At 41.1% G+C, this 17,478-nt stretch overlaps 1 protein-coding gene across 1 annotated transcript in view; it reads right to left on the minus strand.

The window, feature by feature from the left end:
- ARHGAP6 (Rho GTPase activating protein 6) overlaps positions 1 to 17,478 on the minus strand; it is a 339,292-nt gene that overhangs the window by 62,268 nt on the left and 259,546 nt on the right. Inside the window, exon 2 of the mRNA XM_086460885.1 lies at positions 349 to 508. Coding sequence (XP_086317011.1) covers positions 349 to 508 — 160 coding nt within the window. The remainder of the gene's footprint in view (positions 1 to 348; positions 509 to 17,478) is intronic.

Raw genomic sequence — 17,478 nt, forward strand, 5'->3', positions numbered from 1 at the left:
TCTATCTGACCTACACAGATACGCACTTTTGGACATCAGGAAGTATAAGAAAAGCCTTTTTCTCTCAACTGAGTATCAAGATATCCTAGCATGAATAAGTCTGATTTAGATTATCTACCTGGTAGACATCTGTCCCTGATCAGATGATCCCACCCCAGGTGGCCCGTATTGGACACAGCAGACAAACAACTTTACTAGTCATTTTTACGTAGTTACTATGTCTAAGCAAAAATGAAACAGAAGGTAATGTCTGTGGAATAAACAAACTTGTGTTTTCTCCCTTTTATTGCTGTGATATGAAGCCAGTGGCTTAGCAATCTAAACAGAGATGGTTTATCAAGCCCTTACCTTTGGGGATAGTGATCTGACAGCCCAGGTCACAGTCCTGCTGCAACTGATAAAAAGCCACTTCCTGCAGCCGAGCACGCTCCAGCTCCGAGAGGCTTTGAACGGGAACTGACTTCAGCCGAACACTGCGCCCTGACATGCTGTTCCAAGTGAAATCACCCTACAGGAAATCAAATGGAAAAATATGAAGCATTATATGCTATGCACAGTTTAATAAACAGAACCATTTCTTTCACTGCTAGGAAAAAAAACACAGGTCCTCTTTTCTAAAAGGCCATTTTCTTGGACATCTCTAACCTTTCAAATATCTTTGTTTTCCTCAGAGCAGCATTCCTTAAAAGGAGTACAGACATGCAAAACAAAAAGTCAGTTCTATCTGAAACCATTTAACCAAGTATTGTTGCAAAAACATTTGGATTCCAGTAACCAAAAGCACAAAGCAGGGAAAAAAAGCCCTTGTCTGCTTTTCCCAGTTTGCTTTCTTTGTACAGAACTCGGTAATGACTTCATCACTTTCCCTGCACAGTCAGTCAGACATGCAGACCTCCACAGCTCTGTGGACAACACGCATCTTACCTCCTCCGACTTGCTAATCCCACTCCACCAGGCTGTTCAGAGAGTACACAGGCAGAGCGCTTTCTCTTTTCTGACACATCCCATCCCCTCCTTATGATGATATTGTGTTTAGACCAAGACTAAAGGACAAGCTCTTTCATGTTTTTGAAAAGCTATAATAACAATGTATGTGTTCAAATTTATACAGGAAAACAACGTGAGATATGCTACATCTCTGTAAGGTACCAATTATGCTTGGAAAGCAAATAAAAAGCTTTAGCTCTTCTGTCTCCCACCTGTGATAACATACACAAAAAGCTATTCTCTTAGCTAGTATTTAGCTTGGGTGAGAGAAGTAATCACCAGTCAAAGAGAAGTGCAAGCACACAGACATGCTTAAAGGCTGACAATTAACTTCAAGCAAGAATTCCAGAATTCATCAAAGCATCATCAGAGAGCACATTTTAGCACTACAGGGAGAGAAAGAAGAATTTGTTTTTCATTCTAACCATGTTAAAAAATTAACATCAAGCTTGTCAGTAGGTATAACCTGCTGCAGCTGTAGATAATGGAAAAACTCTGATGTACATCAGCTGAGCTGTAAAGACAAATCCACCAACCTGCCCTTCATCACAACATGGCAGACTTACAATTAACAAACTTCACTCTCATTTTAAGTGCCCATTTTCAGTTTAAATCTCAACACCTTCATTGCGTGCTCATATTTTCACCATTCACTTAACAGTTAATCTGTTCTGCACACACATCTGCAGTCAAAGGATTGACTTTAAAAGACATTGGCTGAAGCTCCTTATTACGACAATCGGTAAAATTTGACCTAGTTATGCATCTTACTGTGTGTAAACATCCTTGTGCACATTTTCATATATTTTGCCTATATATGTATATGTATATATATGTGCACACATACATCTGTGTATACACACACATACACGTACCTACATATGCATACCTATGACTGCATGTGTGCATTCACCTATACATGAGACAAAAGTCACTCACAAATATGCAGCACCATTTAGCAATACCGATCAAAGGAACTACACATTAAACACAGTTTCTTATGATACATGAAGTATGTTTGAATTCATCAAGGAAGGTTTTTTTCATAGTATTTTTTGTAAGTCATTAGGCAATCACAATAGATAAAGCTGTTGCCTCCATGCAAACAACTGCACATCTGTACACTCAATGCATGTACTATGCTTACTATCTTTATGTTTCTATACACATGGGCCACATATACAAACTTCTCTGCTAGGCCAGTATTTGACTACTGGAATTTGTTGCTTCATTTTTTGCCTCTTCATCTCTCCTTGCTCTTCTAGTGCCTTACTGGTGATTAGCTAGATTTAGTAATCTCAAACTAAAGGTCTGCACGGTGACACAAGCTGAGCTGACCAGCTTAACTCAAGCAAAACCAAAGCAGCAAGAGTCACATAAACCTTATTTGCAAAACTGCAAGTAAACATTTACATTTTTTAAAAAGCTGTTGTCATTTATAGATAAAAGTGATTGAGAACAGAATCCACAACCAGACAACGTAAGCTAAGAAACCAATTCCTTTCCAACCCTGATAATGCAGAAAAGACTTTACAAGTACAGAAGTATGCACTTCAGTCTTCATGAACGTACAATGTGCAAAATGTTCTACAGTCAAAACGGTACACAGAGAGAAACACGGGTCTTTATGGTAGAGCTTAGGGGGATTTTATTTTACGTATTTCTCAGAGATGAGCATTTTCATAAATGAAAGTATCACTGATATATCCACCATAAAAAACTTCTGAGATAATTAAGTTTTGAAACAGGAATGAGAAGCAAAAAGGATACCCATTAGAAAATGCTGAAGTAACAGAACATTGAAGACTGAAGTTTTTAGGACATGTCCTCTTTCCCACAGAGCACAAAAATGAAGGGGTGCATGGGGCTTTTAGGAATTACCAAAAGTAAAATAAATACTCCTTAACTGAATTTTGCATGAACAAGTAAATTTATTGCTCTTTTTCGGATAACAATTACTAAGGGCAAATCTAACTCTGGAGGTAACTCTGCATCCTCTGCCTTATCTCCAAGTTAGCTCTGTAACTTCAAGCAGTGAGCTGTACCACTGCAATGCCCAGCTCAAACACTAGCCCTGACAAACCAGTTGAACTCGGACAGACAGGGCTTGCTAGCTGTGGTACAGCCCTGCATTAATATTCTGCTTTGGAGACCCCAGTAAGCCTCTTTGCACAGAGCTGTGCTGCTTTGTACGAGCAGAGGAGCCAACTCAGCACTGGCTCAGGAATCATACCCAGACTAATTTCACCTTAATATGGGAGCAGCCCCCCCATCTAATTTTTTTATAGGAGGTCAAGGGTTTAAAACCAAGGGAAAGAAGAAAGCATCCAGTAAGATTATGAGGGCTGCTCCTTCCAACCAGGTTTTTTATTCTGGCAGTCTGCAATCTCCCAGTACGGCCCTGGCGTTCATTGGGTTGGCCCTGTCTAGCTAAAAACGGTGGGATGCAAGCTCTGCACCTTCTACCCCAGACAGGTCGCTGAGCAGTGATAAAGAATGTGGAATCACTCTGTCCAGCTGCTGTGCACTAAAGAAGACATTCCTCTTTTACACTTGACCAGTTTGATAAAATCTCTGCTAGGTCACATTAACATAGGTTTTTACTATGCTAATGGAACACATGACTAATTAACTATAATATTTTTGGAAAATCATGTGTTAGGAGGCCAGTGGAATCTCCCAGTCTGCTAAAGAAGTGAGAGGCTCAAGAAAGTCTGTTTTATTTGGCAAATAAATATCACTGTCTTCTATGAGCCAAAATACAATAACTGATAATTTAATCTAATCAAAGACTCCTATGCTTTGCATGACACAAGGTAAATTAAAAGCCTAATCTTCTTTCTAAAGCACTGTACAATTTTACATATAGCCTGTAAATTACTTCAAAATCAACCAGACTTGGGAGAGGTCCAAAAAAGTCAAGGTCCCTTGAAGAACGGGTGCTGGTGCAACTACATCAGTCACATCTGCCTAAAGTTACTCTCCACTCTGTGGGGCAACCAAAGGAAGGAAAGGTTAGGACAGACAAGGAAAACATTTCATATTTCTCTCTCCATATGAGGAGGAACATTTCATCAGCCTACTTCAACACCAGCCTGGCATAGCTCCTTGCAGAAGCTTAAGAGGAGCAGAAGATCTTTAAGTACCAAGTCAGAGTGACTTGGTTTTTGAAGTTCATGCCCTGCATACGTACTCAGACATACATACACAGCTTCTTCTCTATTATTTGGACTGTACATCAGAATATGACCTGCAAATGGCTCCTTCATCACTAAGAATTAAAAAAAACAAAGATTGCACACAAAAATATTGTTCTGGGATAAAGTGATCAGCCTGATAGGACACAAACTGCTAACCCCAAGGAAGCTTTCATAACTGACCTTTATGAAACCTTAAACCAGACTAAAAGCCTTCTCTGGTTTCTTCTACCAACCAGTCACTTCTTTTCCGTCACAAGTCTCCAGCTTCAGCTGCATTTTCACCCTGGCCCTCCCACTAACATCTAACATCTTTCCGCCACTCAACCGAGCAGTTCACTTACTGGGTTAAGTAACTAAAATACCAGAGGCAGATGACTCAGCAAAGGACATGACTGATTAACTGGATCTTGTGCTTTTGAAGTATCTGTCCACTATTCCCATATTTCTTGTCCACAGTCATAAGCATGTTTTTAATAAGATGCAGACTGACGTTTTACTAATATTCTTTCAAGTTGTTTTTTTTTTAATGGGTTGGATGTTCAGCGGCTCCAAAAAAAACATTAAGTGGTACATCCTGACTTAAGTAACACTATGTGCTTAAACTACTCTTAAGCATGTGTAGGCTATTCTTGTGTACCTGACCTCTTTCTCCTGAGCCTGCACCACACAGCCTTTCAGGCGTCTTTTAGTGAAGTCTCATTCTCTTCTGTCCTTTGTACAACACAGAAACTGGTTGACAACTACTGCAAGGAATCCCAAATGTAGGTGCAAATCTAGGAGCGACGATCGACCTCTGTTGATCTCTGTGGAGTTTTAAGCCTTAGTGAGTTATGTGGATCATGCACAGGGTGGGAAATAAGAATCCTCACACATGGCAGTTTTAGATAACACAAATTTTAGTGCAAGATGGAGAAAACAATTTTTATCTTACTGCATTATTGTTATTGTTAATGACTTTAGTCTGTACTCATTTAGGCAAATGCCATTATCAGATTAGCTGCCTACTTTTCATTAGTCTTTTGCTCAAATCCATTTGAAACCACCAAGATCAAAACCAATTCTGTTTACTTGTTTTTCTCCTACCCTAGGAACACTTAGCTATGTCCTTGCATATAGACGGGTCTCCACCATAAAAGAATTCAGTATTTTTGCACACAAAAAGATTATATTGCAAATAACACAGAAAATACAGCATCACAATGTCTTAACCCTGTTTGCTTAATTAATTCTTTAAGCTTCATGAAACCGCATCATTGCCACTTTACAAACCTTTCACTTACCTTGGTCATTTATTTCATGTCCCTCTAAAATTATTTCCAGACTCCTCAGGCATAAACTCTCATGATTTGACTGTTGTTACAGGTAAACCCTGTCTTTCTCACTTCCCTGGTGTTGCTGTTAGTATGAACCAGAACTAGTTCTGAAGTGAAAGCCAGTCACTCCAGTACGGCTATATACCATATGAAATCATTGTACAGAATGCTGTTCCTGGACAGGATGAGAATTAAGGAGAAGGAGGAAATAAACTACGTTAAATATCCACTTTAGCATTACATGCAGTTAAGGATCGCATGGCCTGTCCTTTACTAATGCCATCCTAGATAACCACCTTACAATTAATGAAGAGTTAGGAAACAACTGGATGGTATGAGTGTGATTATGGCCCAAATCTCTCTGCCACCGTATTCGTAGATGCTCCTCCATAGCCAGCACAGCTCATCAGGCAGCGCACTGGTTTCCAGCTGGCATCACAAACTACTGCAACCTAGAATGCTCTGGCATCTCCAAATACAGCAGGCATCACACAGCTGCTCCCAAGGGACTGCTAGTACCCCAAAAGAAGATGAGTCTTTCAGATTAACGAACTGGCATCTAAATACTAAATACAAAGAAGCACAAGACTCGCTGCCTGACATCGAAGCATTCAGAGGAAGGTATCTGAACACGGATGCACAAAGTATGGGGCCCCCAACAATTAATCTTCATTAAGAAACATTGACTTCATTAAGGTTGTTATCTAGGGTGACATCCTGTTCCCCTTGACGTCAGTGGCAAAATTATTAATATAATGTCTCTGCTAGGAAGAGAGTAAGTACAGTCCAGATGATCCTGTGTTACGGTTCAGAGCCTTGCACTAAAGTTGCCTTATCTCATGCTGTACTGTACTTATGTATATTAAACAACGTATGTACAGAAAAAGCTTTTAGTTTTGCAAAAAAGATCACAATTTAAAAAACCAGTGGTTTAGTTATCAAAACTACTTAACGGCAACTAACATAACCACGGCATTGACAAAGACAGACACTTCCTCACTCCCAGCTAGCATCCTGTCTCATTCCCAAGGCTGGAAATCCGTGCACTTGGGATTGGTACTGCAAGACAGTCCCTGTGGGACTCTGGAAAGTCAGTATTCCCCACAGGGGGGGAGGCAGAACTCACACCCACAACAGAAATACTTCATCTAGCAAGACGACATGTATCTTTACCACGCCCAGGTAAAGATATGCATTTTGGAATATTACAACGGTGATTTCCATTTATCAGAGGGAAAAAAAAGTCCTTCTAACTTTAGTTTAAGGGCAAACAGGGAGCGGAAGAATGAGCATGCTTTCACAGCAGTATTAAAATTGCTAAAATAAAGTGAAAAATATTTCCTGTTCTTCTACAATCAACCTCTCCAAGTTTTCCAAATGCCTTAGGATACTATTTCATGTTTAGAATATTTAAAAAGCATTCTCTTAAAAAATTCTGATGTGTAATGGAGATGTATTTCATTCCTTTTCTGACATTAATAAACATGAATGATGTACAAAGGTATTGCCTAGCAAAATAGTTGTCCCTAACATACCCACTCTGTATTGAACTTCTTTACACACACAGAAAACCAGCCTCCAGAAATTAGAAAGCTCCATTAAAATGCATCAAAATCCATGTTCAGATTTTCTGAACTTCTTACTTCAGCACGTATCAGTATTTTTGGAGGAATTTATCCAGAAGCACCACAATTAGAGCCGGAAGGGGCAAAGTCCTTTTTTGGAGGTGCCAAAATGGAGATAGAACACCTTAAAAAGCCTAGATGCAACTGCAAAATTACCATTGAAATTTTGTCAGTCTTCAAGTGAACAGGTTTTCGTGTATTTTTGTTAGTAAAAGAGAATTAAGCCATATTGCAATACTCTGGATTTTGCTTGCAGGTTGAGAGTGCATGCAGTAACAAACCCAACTGAAGTAATTAAACGATCTGAGACCACAGTAACGGGCTACTTTACAAAAGCCAGAGGTTTCATCAATCTCAACACAAGACATCTGGGATAGCCTGGATTGATTAACAGGAGAATTCTTATCCCTTTTAGTAGTTCATATACTGTATATTTTGAGAGGTTGGTGCTACGTTTTTCTCAAGTGTTAAAACAGTTTCCTGCTTCAGCAGGAATAAAGTGAACTCTGTAAGCTAATGGCAGCTGACCCAAAATCAAATACAATAGCTGCACGAATGTTATTTTTAGTGGCAAAGCTGCCTTAAATAGACCCTGCTCCAGCTTCTGCGACCAACACAAACAGGCTCCCAACAGCCCTCTATGTTCACTGCTCGTGAAGCTGAACAAGGAACCACAGTCTGTGATACACCGAAGAATGGCATGTCCTCTCATGTCCTCTCTAAGTTTTCCTGTGCCCCAAGTCATGGAGAAGGCGGGCTCTGTTTCAAAGACAACCTTTGCTTGATACTGCAGGTTGCAGTATCCATTCATGGCATGGATACCATCCATTCATGGTATGCTCTTACTGAATGTAAAGACTTCCAATAAGATTTTGAATATGAAACAGTGCTCTTTCTCCTACGCCTAATGAGATTAATGTTAAGCACATAAAAATAAGGCCAAAACAATACATGAAATGCATTTAAACAATTTGGATTAAACAAATATAATCATATGTCCTATTCGTAACTTTACTGGTCCTTAAGTAGTACAGAGTGCCCCTGTGAAACGATAAGGATCTCTGCTAGCACAGAACAGAAGTTAAGCATTCCTGTATCCAATAATACGTATTAATGTGACTGCAGCCAATGCTTTGAACAGTTAGGAGTGGTATCTATTTCTACTATGTTCAGTATAAAAGAAAAAATTGCAACATTTTAGAGAGAAGTAAATGATCTACTATTTGAAAGACAGAATGCATGTCAAAGGGCATACACCGTAATTTCCAAGCACACAAAAATTGTATGAGCTTGAGTATCGTATACAAGGCTAAAGATATACATCTCAGTACTTTAGTTTAGCTCCTAAATTTCGAGCTTTTAAGACACATGTAGTTCACATTACCTGAGCTGAGTATACTGTCAGAATCTCTTCATGAAATGAAATAAAATAATTAATTCCATGACTCTAACTGGGATTTTACTAATAGTAAAGCCTTTAATTCAATACAAATCACTATTCTTATTGTTTTGAGTGGTTCAAACCAGTATTTTCTATAAACTGATATTACTTACAGAAAGGGGTTTGGGTCTAAGGAAAATGTTATCTGTTGCACATGTGGAAAACAGCCATTCTGACTGCCACATACCAGGTCTGGTTGGAAAGCACTTTCACGTTTTTTTTCTTCTTTTGGAGGGGGAGTCGGGGTGGGTGTGATTTAGTTGATAGGAACAAAATGCAAGACATCTCCAAATATTTACATTTGGGAGCAGAATGAGAGCTCTCAGTTTCTCAGCTAAGACACAGAAGGCTCAGGAAGAGGTCTGTACCACCTGGCTCAAGGCAAGAGCTTGAACCAGGCTTTACCCCACCTCAGACAAATGTCCTAAGCAGGAGGCTACTGACTACTCTAACATCTAGCCCCACTACTATATTGAACCTTGGCAAAGATTGTCAGCCCCCTCCAGAACAACCGGCAAACTCATTACATGAATGACCACTCTCAGAGCTGACTTGGACACTTCCAACAGCGACCACCCACTCACTCCACACTGTGACCATGTGTGCTCCCTCATGCACGTTCTCTCTTTCCCAACCCGGGCTAAAATGAAGGTGTTGCAGGAGCCGCTTTCTTGTTTAAGGAAGCTCTCTTTGCGCCATGAGTTCACAACACCAGCCAGCAGCGTTGCACGTGTTTGTGACACAGAGTACAGATCTAGGAGGCAGGGACAGGCACAGGCACATTTCAAACATGCAGAAAGTAAGCAATTAGCTTTTCGGGATTAGGAGTTTTTACTTCATTTGCCACATAATCACCCTACACTTCCATTTTGGTTTTATCACTCACACTATGTTCACGCATGTAAACATCACCCTGTCCTACACACTAATATCAGGCAGCCTGGGAGAAGTGAATTACAGGGCTCTACCAATCTACTCCAATTTACTGGGACTGTGTTTCTTGCTTTGTTTTGGCCTTTTCTAAGATCTGGGACATTTAATTCCACCCACATCAGCAGCTGTGTTGATGACTGTCGCTCTCCTGAAGACCCTGCAAAGACAGTTATCTATGGAAAAGTTCAGAAAACACAGAAAGTCTAATAATTAGGGAAAATATTGTGAGTACTCACTAGCATTATCACTACTTCCCACATATGTAATCACTTTTCCTCTGTCTTCTACGTATTGAAACAGTGTGTGCTGTCTTCTTGCAACGCACGGCAACGAACAGTACTTCAGCTTATTAAGAAGCACTACTTCAACATATCATATCAAAAATATCCTGTTTGCACACAGGAATCTGCCGATTTGCCATTAAGTTAAATACCAAAAAAGAGTTTAAACATTTTGTAAGAAACCACCTCAGGTACATTGGAACTATACAAACTGCTCTGAATGGATACATAGCTAGAGGTGAGATTGATGCATCACTGTACATACATGGAAAGACCACTGAAAAGGACCTTGATGCTCACCATTGTCTATTAACACGGAGGCTTGTTAAAAACGGGTCATTGCAAAGCCAGAAATGTAAAATGAATCCACACAAACAAAACCAATGTGCTGCAACATCCATTTTCAGGAGAAAGGTACATTTTGTAAACTGCCCCTCCAACCTGAGGCACCCCAAGTTCAAACCATGTGTCTGCCAGACAGTCTGTGACTTCTTTCTTTGTTTTCAAGCAGCACATTTACTTTGGACAGAGAAAGGGAAAAATAGCCCATAAAGTTCCCACTGTTATGAAAAACAGAAACAATTGCTAGAGTTACAAGCTCCTCATGGACCGAGCCAGAAGATGAACAGCTCTTGGTCTCTACTTTCTTCTACGCAGCTAACCCAAATTTAAAAATGCAACAATAACACAGTCATGGCCATAAAACCTGACGTTTACAGAACCTATCACTTGCCAAACTGAATCTATGCAGCTGCAGTTGTCATGCCATCAGCTTTCAAAAACCCTTTACCCTCAGCATATTTTGCTCACAACTGCCTGGGTTATATGCCCTTCCTGCACAGCGCATACAGAAAAGGATAAACATGTCACCACAGACTTCAAAGCAAGACACCTGACAAAGCCACTCAAACACGAATCTGCCTAATTATGCAGTTTGGTTTCAAAATGTTACTGCCACTTCTTTTATTCCATAGTTTCGTTCTTCTCGGTCCAACTACGAAAACAGGCATGGTCATGAAACTGGTCTGAAAATAAACAGTATTTGAGCGCTCTTAGTTTGCTGATGGATCTCCAGAGCCTGGTAAGTGGTCGGTTGTGCCAGGTTTTTCTCCCACTGAATCAAAGCTGTTCTCTTTTCTTCAAACTTAGCTAAAGCATGAAAAAATTAAACCTGATGTCACTGTGAGCACCACATTCAGCACATTTTCTCCATCGTGCTTATCTCTACCCCACCATGTACAAGATGATTTGGTTTCCTTACCCCTAACTAAGTTCTCTTGAGTCTTTAGTGTCCTTTAGTACTTGATCAAACTAGATTTGAATTAAGGACCTGGATCCAACTGCGCCATTTCGCAGAGTAAGAATAAGGTAAGAACAACGTTGTTGACCTGAGGCTGTGCACTGAGTGTCTGAGAGAGAGCCCAGCTGGAGTAGCTGCGACTCCCACGACACCTTTTGCTGCCAGATGTCATGAAACTTGAAGGGGAAAATGTAATGTTTTCACTTCTCCGCTTCAAAACAAGCCGAGAGCCCAGCCCATGAGAAAGCCCAGTCACACAGACAAGTCATGACCGGGTTTCCTGCTTCTTACTCCAGAGAGGTTGTCCCAAGACGGTGCAAGGTGTGGTGAGGAAGGGGAAGGTCTTCCCTCAAAAAATCCCTCTCCCCAATGGCTGTGCAAGCCCAAAATCAACTGTAATTGCCCAAACTCTCCCTATCAGGAGTAGCTGCAAGTGTGCGGGATGCAGCTGCCACGGCTCCTTGGCGCACAAGCGAGGAGCACTTGGCGGTTTCTGCCTGACCTTCTCACACCATTAGTTCGGAGCTTTTTTAAAACACCTTTGAAAACTTTCTACTCAAGCAGGCAGGCCAGCTATATTTATAACATGGTTTTGACAACAGCAACACACAGACTGAGCATTTTACACAGTTTGCTAGGGAAAAAAAGTCCTTGATAAAGGCGCTGCTTCATAAATAACGTCTGTCATGTTCACAGTCCGCATACACAATGCTGTCATCTATAGTGCGTGGGCAGGGAGCGTAGGAAATTTGTGAAAAACAAACAGTGAATCACCAATGATTTTGATGGCAGCTCTGCCCTACGTGGCATTTCACCAAGTCATCATTCAGAGTGACAACTTTGTTTCTCGGCTGGCACGACTTAGCGCTTCATCAGATTGCCCACAGAACAGGAAAAACCACAGGCTAGAGTTCATGGTAATGGCAAGGGAGATGATGTTAGTATTTTTTTTTTTTCATATATGCACCCAGATGCTTTGTGCACCTCTAAATCAAGGTAGGCCTCCTACCTGCCGAAGTACAAGAGCCTGCGCTCACAGCTCAGAAATGCACGCAGCCCTTCCTGACTCAACATCTTGGCCACCAGTGCCTGCCTGGTAGCACCAAACACAGACATCATATGTCCCTGCCAATTCTGGAGCCTCATCCAAAGCCCAGGGAAATCAATGCACAGGCTCCAGCATTTTCAGTGCCTCTTAGTTCAGACATCAAATCCTCAAACCATGTAGTTCCTCACCTCCGTTTCCAGTCTCTTTCCACTTCACTACCCAGGGCTGAGCGGTGCTAAGGACAGGCAGTGTGTTGCATACCAAGCATCATACCACACAAGATTTCCAAGGAATAAAAACTATCTTAGCTGCAAAGAGAGCTGAATAACCTTCTCAGAAAAGTACTGTCACCGATTGTGCTTACATCCCAACACAAACCCAGGGCACTGAAGTAAGATTTATCTCTCTCTGTCAAAATGCTGTAGCCAGAGATCATTGTCCTGCTAGTCATCTCATAATTATGCTGTACATCTGTAGTTCTTGCACTCTTCCTTTCGAAACTAAGTTTCTTCAGCCCATATACCCCTTGTGCCATTATTCTTCTTCGAGTTTCCTCTAATGAGCAAAACTCTGCTATTTATGTAACTGGAAATGGGGACATGCGCCTTCATTAACTCACTTGAACCATGTGATGAAGGAACTGCCATTTCCAGGCTCTGCAAAGCAGCCGCCCTGCAAGCAAGGAATCTAAAAATCACCAATCTTTTTTGGTGGCCTGCAGAAACACAAAATAGAGTGGCTGTGAAGAATCCAACTAGCCTGTCCCCCTTGTATTTATGAGCTTCAGACAAGGTTAGAATCATAGAATCACAGAATCTATTGGGTTGGAAGGTATCTCTAAAGGCCATCTAGTTCAATCCCCCTACAATGAGCAGGGACATCTCTAACCAGGTCAGGTTGCTCAGAGCCCCTTCAAGCCTCACCTTGAATGTCTCCAGGGATGGGGCTTCCGCCACCTCTCTGGGTAGCCTGTCCCAGTGATCCACCACCCTCATGTTAAAGAACTTTTTTCTGATGTCCAACCAACCTAAATCTACTCTTTCCTAGCTTAAAACCATTACCCCTCATCCTATCGCTTCAAACCCTTGTGAACAGTCCCTCTCCTGCCTTCTTATAGGCCCCTTTCAGGTACTGGAAGGCCACTATAAGGTCTCCCTGGAGCCTTCTCTCCTCCAGGCTGAACAACCCCAGCTCCCTCAGCCTGTCCTCATAGGGAAGGTGCTCCAGCCCCTTGATCATCTTTATGACCTTCCTCTGGACTCCCTCCAACAGGTCCATGTCCTTCTTGTGTTTGGAGGCTCCAGACGTTAGTTTCCTTTACCTTGGATAAAAAAATATGGAACTATATTGGAACTATTTGTTGGAACTATACATCAACAGCAAGGGTTTCCTTCTCAGCAACTGAGTCCAGCAATACTTGTTGAGTTCTGATTTGAACCAGGGCTCCTCAGGATATTCAGTAGCTAGTGGGGTCCTTTGGGGTAAACTGTCTACATGTAGGTGATCTTACTTTTATATAATTTCTATTAGCTACCAGTATGTCTGGAGAACTATTTTTCCCCATTTCAAACTCTTTTTTCAGAAATGCACAGCTTTACATTTAAAAATATGCTATTCAGGACGGAATATTACAATACAAAATGTTGACAGTTTATGGAGAGGTTATACAAAATATACCCTATCAGCAACAAAATGGAAGAAAATTAAGTACTTTTGTTGTATGCTTTGGATTCATTTCTTCTCATCACACTCAAAAACATTCATCTTAAAACTTTAAACTGAGCTTGGACTAAACTCTCATTGAGAAACTGGTTAAGTGATTCTGATACTGTAACGTCATCGTTCACCGATAAGCTCTATGGGACCTGTAATTTGTTTCTTAATTATGCAAAATTCCAAGGACCTTACTCTCACTCTGGAGGGGCGCAGGATTAGGAAAACCGAATTAGCAGGCAGCTGAGAATTCCTCTGGATGATTTCTTGTTACACCAATGACCAATGCTGGCCACAAAAGCCTCATGGGACTGTCAAAAATAACTTCAGGAACAGAATTGACCTAAAATCTCTTTTTTTTCAGTGGAAAAAGATCAGAGTTTTGTCTTAAAAAATACGTTTTCTGTGGAAAAAAAAATGATGGCTTGGTCAAGTTCAAAAAACTTCACAACTATGAAAGAAGTTTCCTGTCCAAAATGCTCTGGTGTGCCTCATGGGAGCTGCAATTCAAGCGCCTTGCGTGCTTGGTTACCTTTCCCCTCATGGGCAGGGGTTCCTGCGGCAGACTCCTTCCTTCACCTCCAGGGATGGCACTGCACCAGGAAAAAGCCCCTTATGGTTCATTAAAAAGAACCTGGGGTATAAAAAAACCCCTGCAGAATAGCTTCCAGGAGATACGGCAGAGCTATTTTGAATAAAAACACACTCCATTTTTGTATTTCCATGAAAAGTAACTGAAAAATGTTGACTACTTTAATCCTTTCCTGGATTGCTTTTGAACTATACTGGGGAGCCACAGACACAGACTGGGCATCCATAGTCATGCAAGGTTATATGCATTAAGCTCAGGTGATACAGTTCACTCAAAAATAAAAATAGCTGTCCAGTTTTATCCAGTTTTGTGCCCCTCTCTACAAGAAGGACATTGAGATGCTGGAGAGGGTACAGAGATGGGCTACCAAGCTACTAAAGGATTTGGAGCATGTCTCATATGAGGAGCAGCTGAGGGACCTGGGGCTGTTCAGCCTGGAGAAGAGGAGGCTGAGGGGAGACCTTATCACTCTCTACAGCTACCTGAAAGGAGGTTGTAGTGAGGTGGGAGTTGGTCTGTTCTCCCTAGTAACAAGCGATAGAACAAGGGGAAATGGCCTTAAGCTGCACCAGGGGAGGTTCAGGCTGGATATTAGGAAGAATTTCTTTACTGAAAGGGTTGTCAGGTGTTGGAACAGGCTGCTCAGGGAGGTGGTGGAGTCACCATCCCTGGAGGTGTTTAAGAGATGGGTCGATGTACTTAGGGACATGGTTTAGTGGTGTTAGTAGAGCTAGGAACAAGGTTGGACCCGATGATCTTGAAGGTCTCTTCCAAACCGAGCTGTTCTATGATTCTATGATTCTAAATAAGAGAAGTATAACAACCTCTATTAGATTCATGCTTGATGTGATCCTGTGAAAATATAGAAGTGGTAGCAAGTTGCACATGCAAAACAGGCACTTTAATTATATCTGAGATGTCTGGTCCAGTAACCACAAAACACCCCATCTGCGCCAGAGACTGTCTGCCTGTGCCTCGCAAACTCTAAAAAGCAGAAAGCAAATAAAAACCAATTAAATATATTTAACTCAGGTATTTTATCTCATGATTTTAAGCATTATCTATTAGCAGAAACTATTGACTCCAAAAGAGATGACGTAAGTCCTCTGACAAGCTGTATTAGGCTCTAATAAAAGCCCATACAGCGACATACATTAAGAGAGAACATGCAGCATCAGCATCATCCCCATTTCTAGAAAAGGAAAACCTTGGAAGGAGTTGCAGAGACTTTAGTAAGCTGATGGAGAGTTGAAAGGCAAGCCTGGAGGAACCAAAGCTGGGTTTGCTCAGACACACTGGTGCTACTGCTGTAATCTCTGAATAGCTCTCTTTTTTCTAGAAGACTTTCAAAAGCAGTCAAACATATTCTGAGTCACTGCAATATCCTAAAAACCCCACTTTACAGCTTTGCTTTTATAAAAGCCACACAGTGGACTTTCCCTTTATTGAAGTTCTAAAATCCAAGTGCAACAAGCAGCATTAGGTAAAACCCAAACCTCAGCAGTCGTTGAATCACAAGGGCAAACCCCTCTCTGGGCATGTTAGACTTTTTGCCAGCAGAAAGCAGAGCGAGCATATACAGAGCTATGGATTCAAATGATGTTTTGGAACACGTTGCACTAGCTTTTAAAAGAGTATTCAGTGAGAAGAGAGTGCAGCAAGACCTCGTACAGCTTTCAGAGGGAGCAGCATGGCCAGGGAGAAGCTCGCAGCAGTTCCCCACATGTGCAACCAAGCCTCCAAGTCCTGTTTCTGAAACTTAAAGAGCACAGTCCCTGCTCCCAAAGAATTTGAAAAGACATGTCACCATCCACAGTCTCCAAATGAAAGACAAACATAAACAAACCCAGAGGCAGACTGAAAACCTATTTTTAGATGAATGAACAGCATGAAAGCTTTCTAGTGTCCTCTTCTTACCCCCTTCTTCTATTTCTTTTCTTCCCCTCCTTCTCCCCCATATGCTTTTGTTGGTGACTGCCAAATGCTCTCTGCTCCTATTTAAAAATTTTAATGGCAATCTAGCAGACATCCCTGATCCAATTATTTTAATCTGTCTGTGTTAAGTGGCCACAGCAGATGTTCACCTCCTCTTATCAACATTATTAATACTGTAATTAAAATACAGAATAGTCAGCTGAAAGATCCACATAAACCTCTTCAAATTTTACTTTTCATTATTGATTGATTGAGGAGAGTGCTTAATGAAAAAAGAAGGAACCAAGAGTGTGGGTTTTAAGAGCTGGTATGAAGCTCTTGCTAAAAAAAGGCATGCAGACAGAGGAAGTTTAAGAGCTTTCACTGCAATATCCTCATAAAATCAACAACTGCTTGCCGGGTTAGGTTTGCTGCTGTCTCTCACACTATTGCCATACAAAGAGCTCCCCATCCCACAGACACACAGCAGCACAGCATTTTGCTTTTCAGTTTTTATCAAACCCTACTAACATCAAAATACCACAGAGTTTCAGCTTACTGTCAAAGATTTCTGGTAACATAGAGGTCTAGAGAGTAAATTCATTTTGAGGTTTATGGGATCTAAAAAGTTCTTATCTGCATTATGCCCTTTAATCACCTAAAGGAGATTATTTGATACAGCTTATTAATAATCATAAAATTTACTCAAGGGAAACTCAAGCCATAAGCCTGTATTTTGAAATAAGAGGGATTACACACTTAAGTATCATTGCAATGTGCTACTAACAGACTGCAAATGAAGATTAGTTGATCACCTTAGACGTGCTCTTTGTTCTCCAAATCCCCAGGGATCTCCAACGGGAGCTGCTGCACTGGGGGTATCTACCACACGCCAACCTCCTCTGGAAGTTACACTTTAATATAATTACACATACGTTCTCACATAAGGATCCAGCTCTTTAAAAAAGTCACCCCACCCCGCAGCAGGACTTTATAAGCTTAGGTGCAGTACAACAATTTCCATTAGCTGAAGTAGTAGCTATCTGTTCAGGACCAGAAGAGAACAGCAAAAAAACCTGATATAAATAAAGCTCTTTAAGGGCCTTTACTGATGTCTGAAGTATCCAACAG

The sequence above is a fragment of the Leptosomus discolor genome, chromosome 1, assembly GCF_034619465.1.
Source record: "Leptosomus discolor isolate bLepDis1 chromosome 1, bLepDis1.hap2, whole genome shotgun sequence".
Taxonomy (NCBI): Eukaryota; Metazoa; Chordata; class Aves; order Leptosomiformes; family Leptosomidae; genus Leptosomus; species Leptosomus discolor.